Below are 12543 nucleotides of genomic sequence, written 5' to 3'. Positions count from 1 at the left end.
TGTTAAACCACACTCGTTTGTGTGTGTGCGTGTATGTGGGTTGTTTTACATGTTAAATGCTGATGTTTGTTTTCTATTTAAAATATAATTTTAAACAGGCAACGTTTGCGCATGCGTCAGGCGGGAAGGCGGAAGTGTGATTTGCTTGCTTGCGGCTGTGTGCTGACGGTGGCGGTCGGCGGTAACCTCTTCCACCTCCTGTTGCTTGCCTTCCTCATCGCCTCTCGTTCGTTCAATGACGCCGAGCTTCGCCGCACTTTCCACGGGCATCGTCGAACGAGCTTCGCGCCGTTGATGCGGTTCTCCGGGAAACAACAGCACGTTCCTCGGCAACACGTTTGAAGGCTGCACTCGGACCAGTGGTAGGTTCGACGACCGCGCTGTCAGCCATTAAGCCTTTTTAGCTCCCGCGGTTTCAGTCGTTAAAACTTGTAGTGGAGGAATATAAATTGCAACTCTGTGTCTTAATGAGATTACTCGCTCCTCTGAGCGGCTTTAGCGCTTCTGACTGTTGTCACGCCAGTTTCGGGCGAACTTCACTCAAAAAGCGAACGCGGTGGACGAGCTAGCATTAGCAGAAGCATCGCACCACATTGCCAGCACGACTCAATTCAAATGGCAAAGTTTGTTTCGTCGAACAACCCCCAAGGTCGCGCAATTTGTAATTCAAACAACAAAAGGTTGTGGGGAAGCCTGGGTTCAAACCATGTTCACACATGACGTCAGTGATGCCCTGAGCTGACCTGAAGTGAGTTTTTCGAAATACGAGCTGTCGTTTGGATAAAATTCTGCTCTGACTTGCGAGCATTCATTTAAAAAAACACTATGTGGCGGCAGTGTGCTCAATTCACAACAACAAGCGGGAGTTTGGCTGGCTTAAAAAAGAACCTCCAAGTAGAGGTGTCACCATTAATTGATTATTGGTCATCTCATCAATTACCAAATTGATGGCCACCTATTTTAATAATCGTTCAGAGCCATTGTTAAAATTGTCTGACTTCCAATGTACTGTAATTGAATTGACTTGATTTATTTTCAGTGCATCATGTGGAGGAAGGCGTCGGTGGCGGCCCTCCTGGCCCTGGCGGTCGGCTACCTTTACCACGGCTGCCCCGAGCTACCCGAGCAGCTCCTCCAGTACATCAGCCCGGATGGCCTCCGGTCGTCCCCGCAGAGCCAGTGCCACCTGGAGCAGGTCATTTCCGACGCTTGGGACTCGCTGATCACGTTGCCCACACGGCAGTGGAGCAGAGTGGCCGTTGGGTACGTTTGACCTCCGCTTGCTGGTTGATTACGACCGTGCTCGTCTGTCCACTCAGGCATGACGGGGGCCTGACGTAAGCACTTCTTAAAACGAGGAATGCATCTTGAGCAGCAGAGATCTGGTTGACCCGTACACCCCCGCCCCACCATAGTGTCCTCTGCGCTGCACTCAAATGTGTGGGGCTCAAATTTCAGTGCAACATCACAATGTGTTTCTGGGTGGGGTTTCGCTGATTTGCTGCCCTTTACAATCAATTTTGTCCGTGGGATATACAGTGTAAAAATAAGTTGTATAAGAAAACGAAAATAACTGTACTTATGCACCAAGTTGGAGCCTTGCAAAAGAAGTTGACACCATACACCTTTTTTTTGACATTCTTAGCCGCCATGCAAGTGTAAAGAGCCTAACTGCTTTGTAAATACATCAAATAAAACTGCAGATTTTTTTTTTTTCCGTAAATGCTGGCGACATAAATAAATGGAGGGATGCAGAGGCCACTGGCATTCCTCCCCTTTAAGATAAGATAAGATAAGATATCCTTTATTCGTCCCACACTGGGGAAATTTACAGCCTCCAGCAGAAAGAATGTATGTAGAAAGAAGAAAGAGAAAAAAACAACAAACATCTTTCAATTAAATGCAATATGAACACAAAATGGATAAATCGCAGTACTATTTACAATTTTCCTTCACATCATTTAATTATTATTATTATTATGATTGTTATTTTTTTATTCATCAGCCTGACAGCAGTCGGTAGGAACGAGCGTCGGTATCTCTCCTTCTTGCCGCGCGGGTGTAACAGTCTCTGGCTGAAGGAGCTACCAAGTGCTGTCAGGGCGGGCTGGAGGGGGTGGGAGGGACTGGCCATCATAGCTTTTAGCTTAGTTAGCATCCTTCTTTATTCATTTTTTTTTTAATGTTCACACAAATTCATCAGTGCAGTTAAAGATGCACTAAATAGTTGTTGTTGTTGTCATTCATATATATTTTTTTAACACAAAACACTTTAGTAGAAATGCCTCACATCCATTGCAGCCGACCAAAACAACCCAGTCGAAATTTTTAGAAAATAAAAATAGCACTCAATAATATATCATAGTTAATGACATAATTACGTCTTGTGTACAGAAAGCTTAAAGCACCTTTTTCAAAGAATTGTTCCCCCGCCTACTGCCCGGAGACAGCTGGGATAGGCTCCAGCACCCCCCGCGACCCTAGTGAGGATCAAGCGGTTAGGAAGATGAATGAATGAATGAATGTTCTTTATAATATGTCAAATCGCAGCTTGTTGTGACGCCAGCTGAAACGAGTTCTCTCGACTGCCACGCAAAATAGACGACGGGCAGCAAATGGCTCCCGAGCGTCACTTTGAACCCACCCGACGTAACGTTCCCTGTTCCCGGTTCAGGGTGAATGCCTGCGTGGACGTGGTGGTGTCGGGGGTGGGTCTGCTGCAGGCACTGGCCCTGGACCCCGGGAGCGGCCGTGATCACGAGGTGCTGCGCTCCAAAGAGGACCTGAGGGAGACTTTCGTCCACTACATGGAGCGCGGGGCGGCCGCTGAGCGCTTCTTCAGCGACAAGGAGGTCTTCCAAAGGATCGCCCGGGCCGCCGCCGAGTATCCCGGTGCCAAGGTGACGCCCGCCCGCCCGCCCGCCGGCGTTCTTCTCCGTGGCCCGTCGCTCACACCTGAAAGGTGAACTCTTTCTGTCCTGCAGTTGTATGTCGGAGGCAACGCAGCCCTCATTGGTCAGAAGCTCGCCACATATCCTGAGCTTATGGTAAGAAGGAAGCAGCAATTGGGGGGGTCATTTGTTCATTAATATAGTACAGTGCCCCCCCCCCCCCCCACTAGTGGAATCACATCTTCACAGATTCCTTTTCAAATTTTTTTCTTTTCTTTTAATCCCCCGAACCATGAAAATAAATTTCGCTGAGTGGCATTTATTTTTTTTTTAATACACTGCAGGTTTTGTTATGTGGCCCAGTGGGACCTAAACTCCATGAGATGCTAGATGAGCAAATCGTTGTTCCACCAGGCTCCTTGCAGGAGATGGACGAATACCACCTCATCCTGGAGTACAAAGCAGGTTTCTAAACTCATTGGACACATTCATTCATTCATTCATCTTCCGTACCGCTTGATCTTCACTAGGGTCGCGGGGGTGCTGGAGCCTATCATAGCTGTCTCCGGGCAGTAGGCGGGGGACACCCTGAATCGGTTGCCAGCCAATCGCAGGGCACACAGCAACAAACAACCATTCGCACTCACACTCACACCTCGGGACAATTTAGAGTGTCCAATTAGCCTGCCTGTCATTTTTGGAATGTGGGAGGAAACCGGAGCACCCGGAGAAAACCCACACAGGCCCGGGGAGAACATGCAAACTCCACACAGGGAGGCCGGAGCTGGAATCGAACCCGGTACCTCTGCACTGTGAAGCCGACGTGCTAACCACTGGACTACCGGGCGCTTGGGAAATTATCCAATTAAATTCGGGTGATCTATTTGGAATTTGGGAGGAAACCGGAGCACCCGGAGAAAACCCACGCAGGCCCGGGGAGAACATGCAAACTCCACACAGGGAGGCCGGAGCTGGAATCGAACCCGGTACCTCTGCACTGTGAAGCCGACGTGCTAACCACTGGACTACCGGGCCGCTCATTGGACACATTCTTTCTGAAATTGATATCTTTCTCTCTGTTGAAAGTTTCTTGTTTGTACTTGCAGTACTGTGGATTTAAAACGTCCACACACACCGGTTGAAATGCCAGGTTTTTGTGATGTACAGTATAAAAATGAGCCAAAAAGGCAAAAAAAAAAACCCCAAATATGTAATGTGATAAGACTAAATTAGCTTAGGTTCACGGGTGAGTTGCAGTCGATTCCAAGTGAAGAGGCGCGGGGTACACCTTGGACTGGTTTCGAGCGCCTTTTCGTTTAATGCAACGGCGGAATTTGTGTCACCAGGCGAGCAGTGGGGTTCAACGCGGGCGCCTCAAGCCAACCGCTTCATCTTTTCGCACGACGTGTCCAACGGGGTGATGAGTTTGCTGGAGACGTTCGTGGCCAGCCTGGACGAGTTCCAGCCCGACTTGGTGGTCCTGTCTGGGCTGCACATGATGGAGGGCCAAGGCCGGCAGCTCTGGGAGGAGCGGCTCAAAGAGGTGCGTATCGGAGAACACCAGGGTGGGAAGTAACCAAGTGCGGGGGGGGGGAACAATTTCTTCTGTTCTTCAGTATTTTTTGTTATTTTTAAATATTTATTTTTCACATCTTGTGTGAAGTACCACAAATTATCTGCGCATTTGGAGTCTGGTTTTGTTTTAATATGTATGGATAACCCATTGGTGTTTTAACATACCATGAGTTACAATCTGTAGAGAACAAGTTAAGTTTTCTACTTCGCCCGACTCTATAGATCAGGGGTGTCCAAACTTTTTGCCAAGGGGGCCAGATTTTATGTGGTAAAATGTCGGGGGGCCGACCTTGGCTGACATTCTTTACATTGAAGAACAATATTGTTCAACAAATTTTAGTAAGCCAGTCTGTTTCACATTTCCATTTTTATTTGAATTTCAACAATCTTAAGAATTTCTTTTGGTTCATTTGAAACAGGAATTTGAAATATGACATCTCAGTCAATATAAACACGGAGTGATGTCTTGTTAACTCGTGAGTGATGCCCTCTAGTGTCCAAATGCTATTACTCATTTAGTGAATGCTATTACTCATTTAGCCACTAGAGGGAAGCAGTACTCTATGAAACATCACTCACCAGTCGACGAGACCTCAGTCAATGCAACACGTGTTCCATTGCGCCAAAACTGCGGGCCAGACGGCACTGATTTTATGACGGGGGCCGAGGGCCGGATGAAATTCGACCGCGGGCCGGATTTGGCCCCCGGGCCGGACTTTGGACATGCCTGCTATAGATGATCTTTTCTTTCATTCATACGTTTACATCTTTGTATGTTCAGTTAAATCAAATCAAAGGTGCACCCGTGCAATGTAAAGAGATCCAACAAGAGCCGTTTCAAGATGTCTGCCGATACAGACGCAATTCATTTTTATATGGTAGCTAAATAAATCATCAACATGCTTCATTTAAAAACCCGCAAAAAACAAAAAAAAAAAATTTTTTTAAAGACCGTGTCCCCTCTTGGCAGGCGGTGGCAGCCATCTCCGATATTCGTAAGGACATCCCCATCCACTTGGAGCTGGCGAGCATGACGGACAGAGACTACATGAACAGCATCATGCAGGAGGTACATGTTGGAAACGACTTTCAGTCAGAAAAACTTTGAGTGGCCGGGCAGTCACGGATGTGCCTCGGAATCGTAAAAAGGAAGTTAATTCATGAACGCTAACACGTTTCGCAGCCTCTCTACAAATAGCAAATGTCAGATCTGTTTTAATTCATTCATTCCCGAGAACGACTCGGGTCAGCTATTATAAGCAAAACATTCAGTGGCGAATTTGTCAGTGGGTGTTTTTTTCTTTGAGAGGGACTGATCGGCTTCGCGTGCGATGGTCCTTCAAATGGCAAGGAGTGCTCATGAGCCAAAGTGCCTGCAGAGGGTAGCGGGACGTGCTTTGAGATTTGAAAATTCCTTCCGTTTGCCGACTGTTTCCAGTGTGGGCGGAGTGTCCTCACCGTCATGGCGACGTAGCACAGTCAACAGACTTTGACTTGGACAATCTGAAGTATACATTTGAACATGGAACTTATCTCTGTATCGGTATCGCAGAGTATGTGTTACGATCTTGAGCAGAAGGATTGCTTGACGGCGCCGCCCTGGTGGCACTCAAGTGCATGGATTTCACTCGGCGGATAATTTTTTTCATTTTGAAATGTGGAATTGACTGATTTTCTAAAATGAAACCACTGACTTCGGATGACTTGTATTGACTGTGTTCCGTGTTTTTTTTTCTTTTGTGTCTTCCTGTTAGCAGGTCATGCCCATCGTAAGCTCCATCGGGCTGAACGAGCAGGAACTGCTGTTCCTCTCGCAGGCGGGCGGCGGACCCCACGCTCACCTGGCCGCGTGGAAGGGCGTCCCCGACGTGGGGCAGGTCAGCGACATCCTCCTGTGGATCCTGGAGCACCACGGCCGCGCCGACCCCTCGTCGGAGGCCGACCTGACCCGCGTCCACTTCCACACGCTGGCCTACCACGTGCTGGCCACGGTGGACGGCCACTGGGCCAACCAGGGGGCGGCGGTGATGGCGGGGGCCCGCGTGGCCAGCAGCCAGGCCTGCGGAACCCGCGCCGTCGACCCTACCAAGGTGGAGCTGAAGGTGCCGCTCCGCTTTCACACTTCGGACTCTGAGCCGCGGGTGGAGCTCACCCTCGACCCGGCGGCTCCGTTGACGGCGTGGCGCCGGGGAAACGTCACTTTCCACATGACGCCGGTGCTGGTGTGCAAGCAGCCGCTTCGGACGGTCGGGCTCGGCGACGCCATCTCGGCAGAGGGGCTGGTTTACTCGGAGTTCAAGAGCCAGCCGGGCTTCTGAGCGCGCGGGTGCTGCGGCGTCTTCTTCTCGACACTTTGGAAAATCCTGCCTGTGGACACGTCACCTGCCTCTGCCGTCGTCCATGGTCGGATTCTATGCACGGGGAAAGGGGGGGTGGTGGGGTCACCCTGTCCTCTTTTAATTTGAAGGGACTCGCAGAATTCAACTTCCAATATCTCTCAGCATGGTGTGCCTTGGGTTGCAAAAGTTTGGGAAATTTCCACTAACTGAAGGTGAGAACATCCCTCATATTTGCGGTTCTGCCTTTGTGAATTTGTCTTTTATAGTGATTGATTTGGCGCCAGAGACCAGTCCCTCCCCCAGCCCTCCCTTACTCACTGGCTGAGTATCGGGGCACTGGCCGGGATTCGAACCCACGCTGTTTGTGGCCGCCTTATTGCTTTTACCTTCCGGTGCCATTTTTATCCATGCAAAGCTCTCCTTTGCTACAAGCAAGGGCGTTGATTTTTTATTTTTTATTTTTATTTTTTTTTGTACCGTGTATCCGCAGCGTGTTCGTAACTGCAAGTTTGGCTCGCAGCACAAAACAGGAATCAATTATAACTTGAATTTGTAAGTCAAGATAGTTGCATGAAATCTGGTTGTTTTATTATTTTTTTTAACGCTAAAATGTTTTCTTTCAACTATGTTTTAAGTTTTCTATAACGGGGCAACCTTCATTGTCATCACTTTCTGGTTCATTCCCATGGAAAGTTTCCAACGTTGAAAATTCCCACACTTTTGCAACCATTGGCGTTGCCTTGAAATGAGTCACACATATTCATATTTCTGGCACAAATGAGGACCCCAAGACTGTGTCCCCACATACTCAAATGTTTTTCTTTGTGTGTAAAATATGTCCTGACAAGAAAGGGGAACAATTAGCAGTAACCGTTCTCATCGTTCCCCTGCCCAGGCTACAAACTCTCATTAGATGTCTGTAAGTGGTCCCTGCCAGAGTTGTTCTGCCTGCAAATGACTCGGAGAACTTTCGGCGGATGTTCTCCGCCTTCGTGCCCCGCCTTATTCGTCTCCCTCATTCGCTGTAATGACGTCACGCATTGTGACCTTCCATGTCCCAAAAATGTTAATAAATGGCTCCGATCAAAAGGGAAATCCCAACATATTTGGAAATACAATAATAGCGATGTGTGTGGGGACACAGCCTTCTGAGGAAAACGTCACACTTCAATGGAAAGTGATTTCACGTTATGTTTTTCTGAGTTGTTGCATTTGTGTAGAAAAAAAAATGACTGGGCAAGAAGATAAAAGGTCCTTCAAGGTTAAAACAGTTGTTTCTACTTTGAAGATGCAAAGCACAAAAACAATATTGGTGTGACCGTCCAACGTGGAACATAGTCTGTTCCTGGTTGAATTGCAGGTTGTTCTTGTTTTAAAACTAGAGCTGGGCAAGTCCCGATACCAGGCATCGGGTCGTATTTGAAGGTATTGGGTACTTGAGGAGGCTGCCAAGACAGTACCAGCCACCGATATGAAATCATATAATCTCAAAAGTACTAGAGGTATCTGTACTCTGTTTCGGTGGATGCTCAAAAGAGTGAAAACTTGTACTGGTCTTGGTCCGGAGAGAAGAAGTGGTATTGAGCATCCTTTGTTCAATCTTTTATTTTTTATTTTTTTCCTCTTCCAGAGGAAGTCACTTAATGTGGTCATGAACTTAACTGTTTAATTAAACTAAAAGTAAATCTACTCACATGCAGCACGGTCACCTAGTGATGCGTAAAGACTGAATATCATGTGAAGCAGCAAGGGTCCATTTGTGGTTCTGGTGGTTATCACACATTTCATTTTTGCAATCACCGGCAAAAAAAAAAATCGAAACAAACAAGGACTTCATCCGTTTTTTTGTTTTTTGTTTGTTTGTTTTGCGGACATGATCCTTTGAGTTTTGTCTGACTTTTAAAACATATTTTGGTTGAGGTCCAAACTGTTCGACTTTGGAAGTGCCGCTGTAATTTTGCTTGACTGAAGGAAAAAAAAAAAAGAGAAAAATGTTCAACTTGATTCTTGTGCTCCAATTACCTCAACTGGCCAGTGAAGGCACTGAGCCTGTGACGTCATAATGCAAAGCCGACGCGGAAATTTTAGTTGTTCACATGGGACTCTTTGCACTAGTAGAAAAGCAGGCGGCCCACAAAGGTGAATGTAACTCCGCCCTTCCTCCCTAGCAAGTACAATCTAGTCAGTTATGTGTCTCCCGTGTCCTTAACATGTCATTAAACTGCCTGAAATGTTTTTTGTGCTACCCTAACTGTGATGCAAAAAAATGATATGAGGATGAGACGTCTTACACAAGGATGTGAAGAAACAATTATTCCTATGTACACATTTTTTTCTTTTTTTTAAATTGAGGTGGGGCACATTTTAGTTTTCTGAGGGCCATACTAAATATATAGAATGCAATGATCAAATAAATACTTATCGTTATATACAAGCACTTGTCGTTTGAATTGTTGGGAGGCCGTAGCAACGGCCAACCCGTGGATAGCATGACTGGCTCACGATGGGACTACCTATCGTGCAGTGCACATTCAGCATGGTGACTCCTGCCGCGGACACTTCTGTCAAAAATATACATGCACAAAACATGGTTAAATTTACATTTACTAAATGGAATGTAATTGTCTTGTGTTTAAAAAAAAATAACCTGGTATTCAAATGGTTATAGAATCCTGAAAAACATCTCAATTTCGATCAGGGTTGAAGTCTATTCAACCATAAAATACAAATTGATAAGTGATGTTAAAAGCAGTTGGTTTGTATGTATACGTTTTTACTCAAATGTAGTGCGTTTAAGGATGGCAGAAGAAAAGCCCTGTTCTCCGTGAAAATGACCGATGTATTCGAATATATTTTTGGGGTGACAAATTCATAATTCAGCACCTGACGTCACTACTCCAGACCAATAGATGGCGCTGCTTCAGTTGTGAGCACTTCCTCTTCAGCAACGACTAAGGAAGTCAGCTAGCCAATCAGGTGGAACCTTGCACAAAATTGTCCAGGCTCGAGCTCATCCTTCCACGTGCTACAGCAGGAGGTACGTTTCACCAAAATAAGCTTGTTTAACATTATAATTGTTTCCACGCGTCGTTGTTTTTGTCAACTGATCGCAAGTAACGAGTTGGCTAGGGTGTTATAATCGTTTCCTCACGAGAAAATGTGTTTATATGTCTGCTGTCAAGTGCGGCTCGTGCTCTCGGGCTAGCTTAAAAGCCGGTGGCCGGACGTCACGTCAATAATTTCTCTTGTTAGCTAGGAATGTAAGCATAAAATCGCCATTTCGCCGAGCCACTTTAATGCGTGGATGGATCCATCCAAGCAAGTATGTACTGTATGTCTGAACGACAATGTAAAATGACGCTCAAAATTTCAAGCAGGATTCTTGGGTGACGCTAGCAATCGAGCTGGAACACGTCACGCCACGCATTTGAATCAACAGAACAGGTCACAATGACGTAAGACGTTTGTTTTGTTACAATGCTGTTGAACCACCATGAAGCAAAAAAATAAAATAAACAACCTCAGCTTGAAAGACTTCAAGGTAGGAAGTAAAGGCACAGTCGTATAGGCATGAAATGTGGTTGTTTAGGTCATGATTATGTTCTCTATGAACAGCCATCCTTTAATGTATTAAATTTTAGCTTTAATTCTTGTTAATTCGAAATGAAAATGACCTTTTTTTAATGTGTTTCTTACAGCAAAAGCATGACGGCGCAGATACTTTGGTCAGTGGATGATGGTGGGGTTGCAGCAAAAGGATAAGGCCTCATCACGCGGGCTTCTGAGCAATTAGCGATTACCGTGCAAAAAAAAGCATTGTTGTTACGTGCCATGGAGTGTGTGAGCAAGAAACGCATGCGGCAGGCGAAGAGGAAAAGGATTGACAGCCACAGTGATGAACTGGTGAAAGAGTCCCAAAGCAGTAGCGACGTTCAAAACAAAGATTTGACCCTGAGTGACCCCTGGGAGGTGGACAGCGGCTTCTCGGAGGGCAGCCCCCCGACCAGCGGCAGGAGTTCTCCGTGCCCGAGCTCTTCCGCCTCTGCCGATGTCGTGGTGGCGCTGGACTGCGAGATGGTGGGCACCGGACCGGGAGCGCGCTGCAATGAGCTAGCCCGCTGCAGCATCCTCGATTACCACGGCCGCATCCTCTACGACAAGTACGTCCGGCCGTGTCATCCCGTCACCGACTACAGGACGCGATGGAGCGGCATCCGGCCGCACCACTTGCTCGGCGCCACGCCCTTCGAGCAGGCCAGAAAGGAGGTGAGGCCGGGCGGACATCTACGCAATCAAACTTTCACATAGAGAACTCACCAAATAGCTACTTGGTCGCAAGGGACTCTGTTGAAGTGATCTGAGGAGTTTTATTTCGACACACGTACTACTTTGTGGGCATTTTGTTCAAGCTTGGTGCCAAGAAACTATATTGATGTGTGTTGACGGGGTTAATTGAGACCAACGTAGTGCTTTGCTGCTATTTTGGTCTCAAGGAACTATGTTGGAGCGAATTGAGGAGCTTCGTTTCTACAAAAGTAGTGCTTTGCTGTCTGACTGCGATGAAAGACAACTTTCAATGCCAACTCTGTTCTTCGCTCCTCCCGTGTAGATCTGTGACATCCTCGAGGGCAAGGTGGTGGTGGGACACTCCATCTGCAACGACTTCCGCGTGCTGCGCCTTCGCTTCCCGCGTCACATGATCCGCGACACGGGGGCCACGCGCCTCCTGGCGCGCCTGGCCGGCTTTCCCCGCCGGCGCCGCGTGTCTCTGAAGATCCTTGCCGACAAGCTCCTCAACAGACGCATCCAGGTACGCGTGCGCTTCTTCCTTGTGGGCGGAGCTTGTCTTTGAGGTGCCAAATAATGGGAGTACTTGGCAGGCGGGGATGAGGGGCCACTGCTCGGTGGAGGACGCCCTGGCAGCGTTGGACCTGTACAAGCTGGTGGCGCCCGAGTGGGAGTGGGAGCTGCAGAGCCCACTGACGGACCAGCACCCGGCGACGAAATACATGCAGGACGAGTACTGGCCGGCTGACGACGACGATGACGAGGCAAATGCTTCCTAATTTATTCTCGAGACGTTCCTTACGCCAGGGCGTCGCCCATGCGCTACTTCCAAATGGCAAGTACGCCAATTGCACACCTTCCGTGTCACTTGAGCAAGCCGGAGCGACTGGGAAAAACGGTTGAAAACGGCTCGGGTGAGGATTTTTGATGGCGAAGACGACAGAAGTGTTCCCGTCATCACAAACAGGAAGTTGCCGTTGTCTTCCTGTTTGCGTTTGACTCGGCTATTCTCTCTTTGGCGATTTGGTTACAAGTTGTTTGTACTATTTAAAAAATAAAAGAGTTGCGCGACAAATTTTTTGTTGTGAATGTACACCGGCTGATCGCTTTTGTGGGGATTTTCAAAACTGGAAACTGCCGATGGGAATTTCTGGGACGAAACCGACTAAATCGAAGGCTGGCTGTTTATGGGGAATTCAAATATAGTTGGGGGGGGGGGTCGAATACATTTGGGTTATGAGCAAGCTTCGCATAAGCCACTGCGCAAATGAAGTGGTGTGGGGGGGGTGGATTATGTAAAAAAACTGGATATTGTGCTGCCCTCACATGACTTGTCATTTAAGACGTTGCAAATCAAAACCATTTAAAATGATACAGTGCATAACATTTTCGGCCATTTTCATAAGACAAAATTTTTTTTTCCATTCAGTATTTTGACTTTCTTAGACAAA

General features: G+C 47.4%; 2 protein-coding genes across 3 annotated transcripts; both read left to right on the top strand.

The window, feature by feature from the left end:
• The first annotated feature begins 118 nt into the window (after nucleotides 1–118).
• adpgk (ADP-dependent glucokinase) lies at nucleotides 119–7912 on the top strand. 2 transcript variants are annotated; one of them, XM_052061477.1, is made up of 8 exons: nucleotides 119–362; nucleotides 1040–1263; nucleotides 2675–2900; nucleotides 2985–3047; nucleotides 3236–3356; nucleotides 4238–4434; nucleotides 5437–5535; nucleotides 6221–7912. In XM_052061477.1, exons 2-8 carry the CDS (start codon nucleotides 1046–1048, stop codon nucleotides 6782–6784), a joined length of 1488 nt encoding a protein of 495 aa, XP_051917437.1. In that variant the 5' UTR covers nucleotides 119–362; nucleotides 1040–1045; the 3' UTR covers nucleotides 6785–7912. The 2 variants fall into 2 exon arrangements, with proteins under 2 accessions (XP_051917437.1, XP_051917438.1); XM_052061478.1 differs by having other exon boundaries at nucleotides 120–362; nucleotides 6224–7912.
• Nucleotides 7913–9721: 1809 nt separating this feature from the next.
• isg20 (interferon stimulated exonuclease gene) lies at nucleotides 9722–12167 on the top strand. The gene is made up of 4 exons (XM_052061489.1): nucleotides 9722–9842; nucleotides 10504–11071; nucleotides 11415–11615; nucleotides 11686–12167. Exons 2-4 carry the CDS (start codon nucleotides 10637–10639, stop codon nucleotides 11869–11871), a joined length of 822 nt encoding a protein of 273 aa, XP_051917449.1. The 5' UTR covers nucleotides 9722–9842; nucleotides 10504–10636; the 3' UTR covers nucleotides 11872–12167.
• The last annotated feature ends 376 nt before the right edge of the window (nucleotides 12168–12543 follow it).

The sequence above is a fragment of the Hippocampus zosterae genome, chromosome 3 (genome assembly GCF_025434085.1).
Source record: "Hippocampus zosterae strain Florida chromosome 3, ASM2543408v3, whole genome shotgun sequence".
Taxonomy (NCBI): domain Eukaryota; kingdom Metazoa; phylum Chordata; class Actinopteri; order Syngnathiformes; family Syngnathidae; genus Hippocampus; species Hippocampus zosterae.
This window is presented reverse-complemented; position numbering and strand designations above follow the sequence as displayed.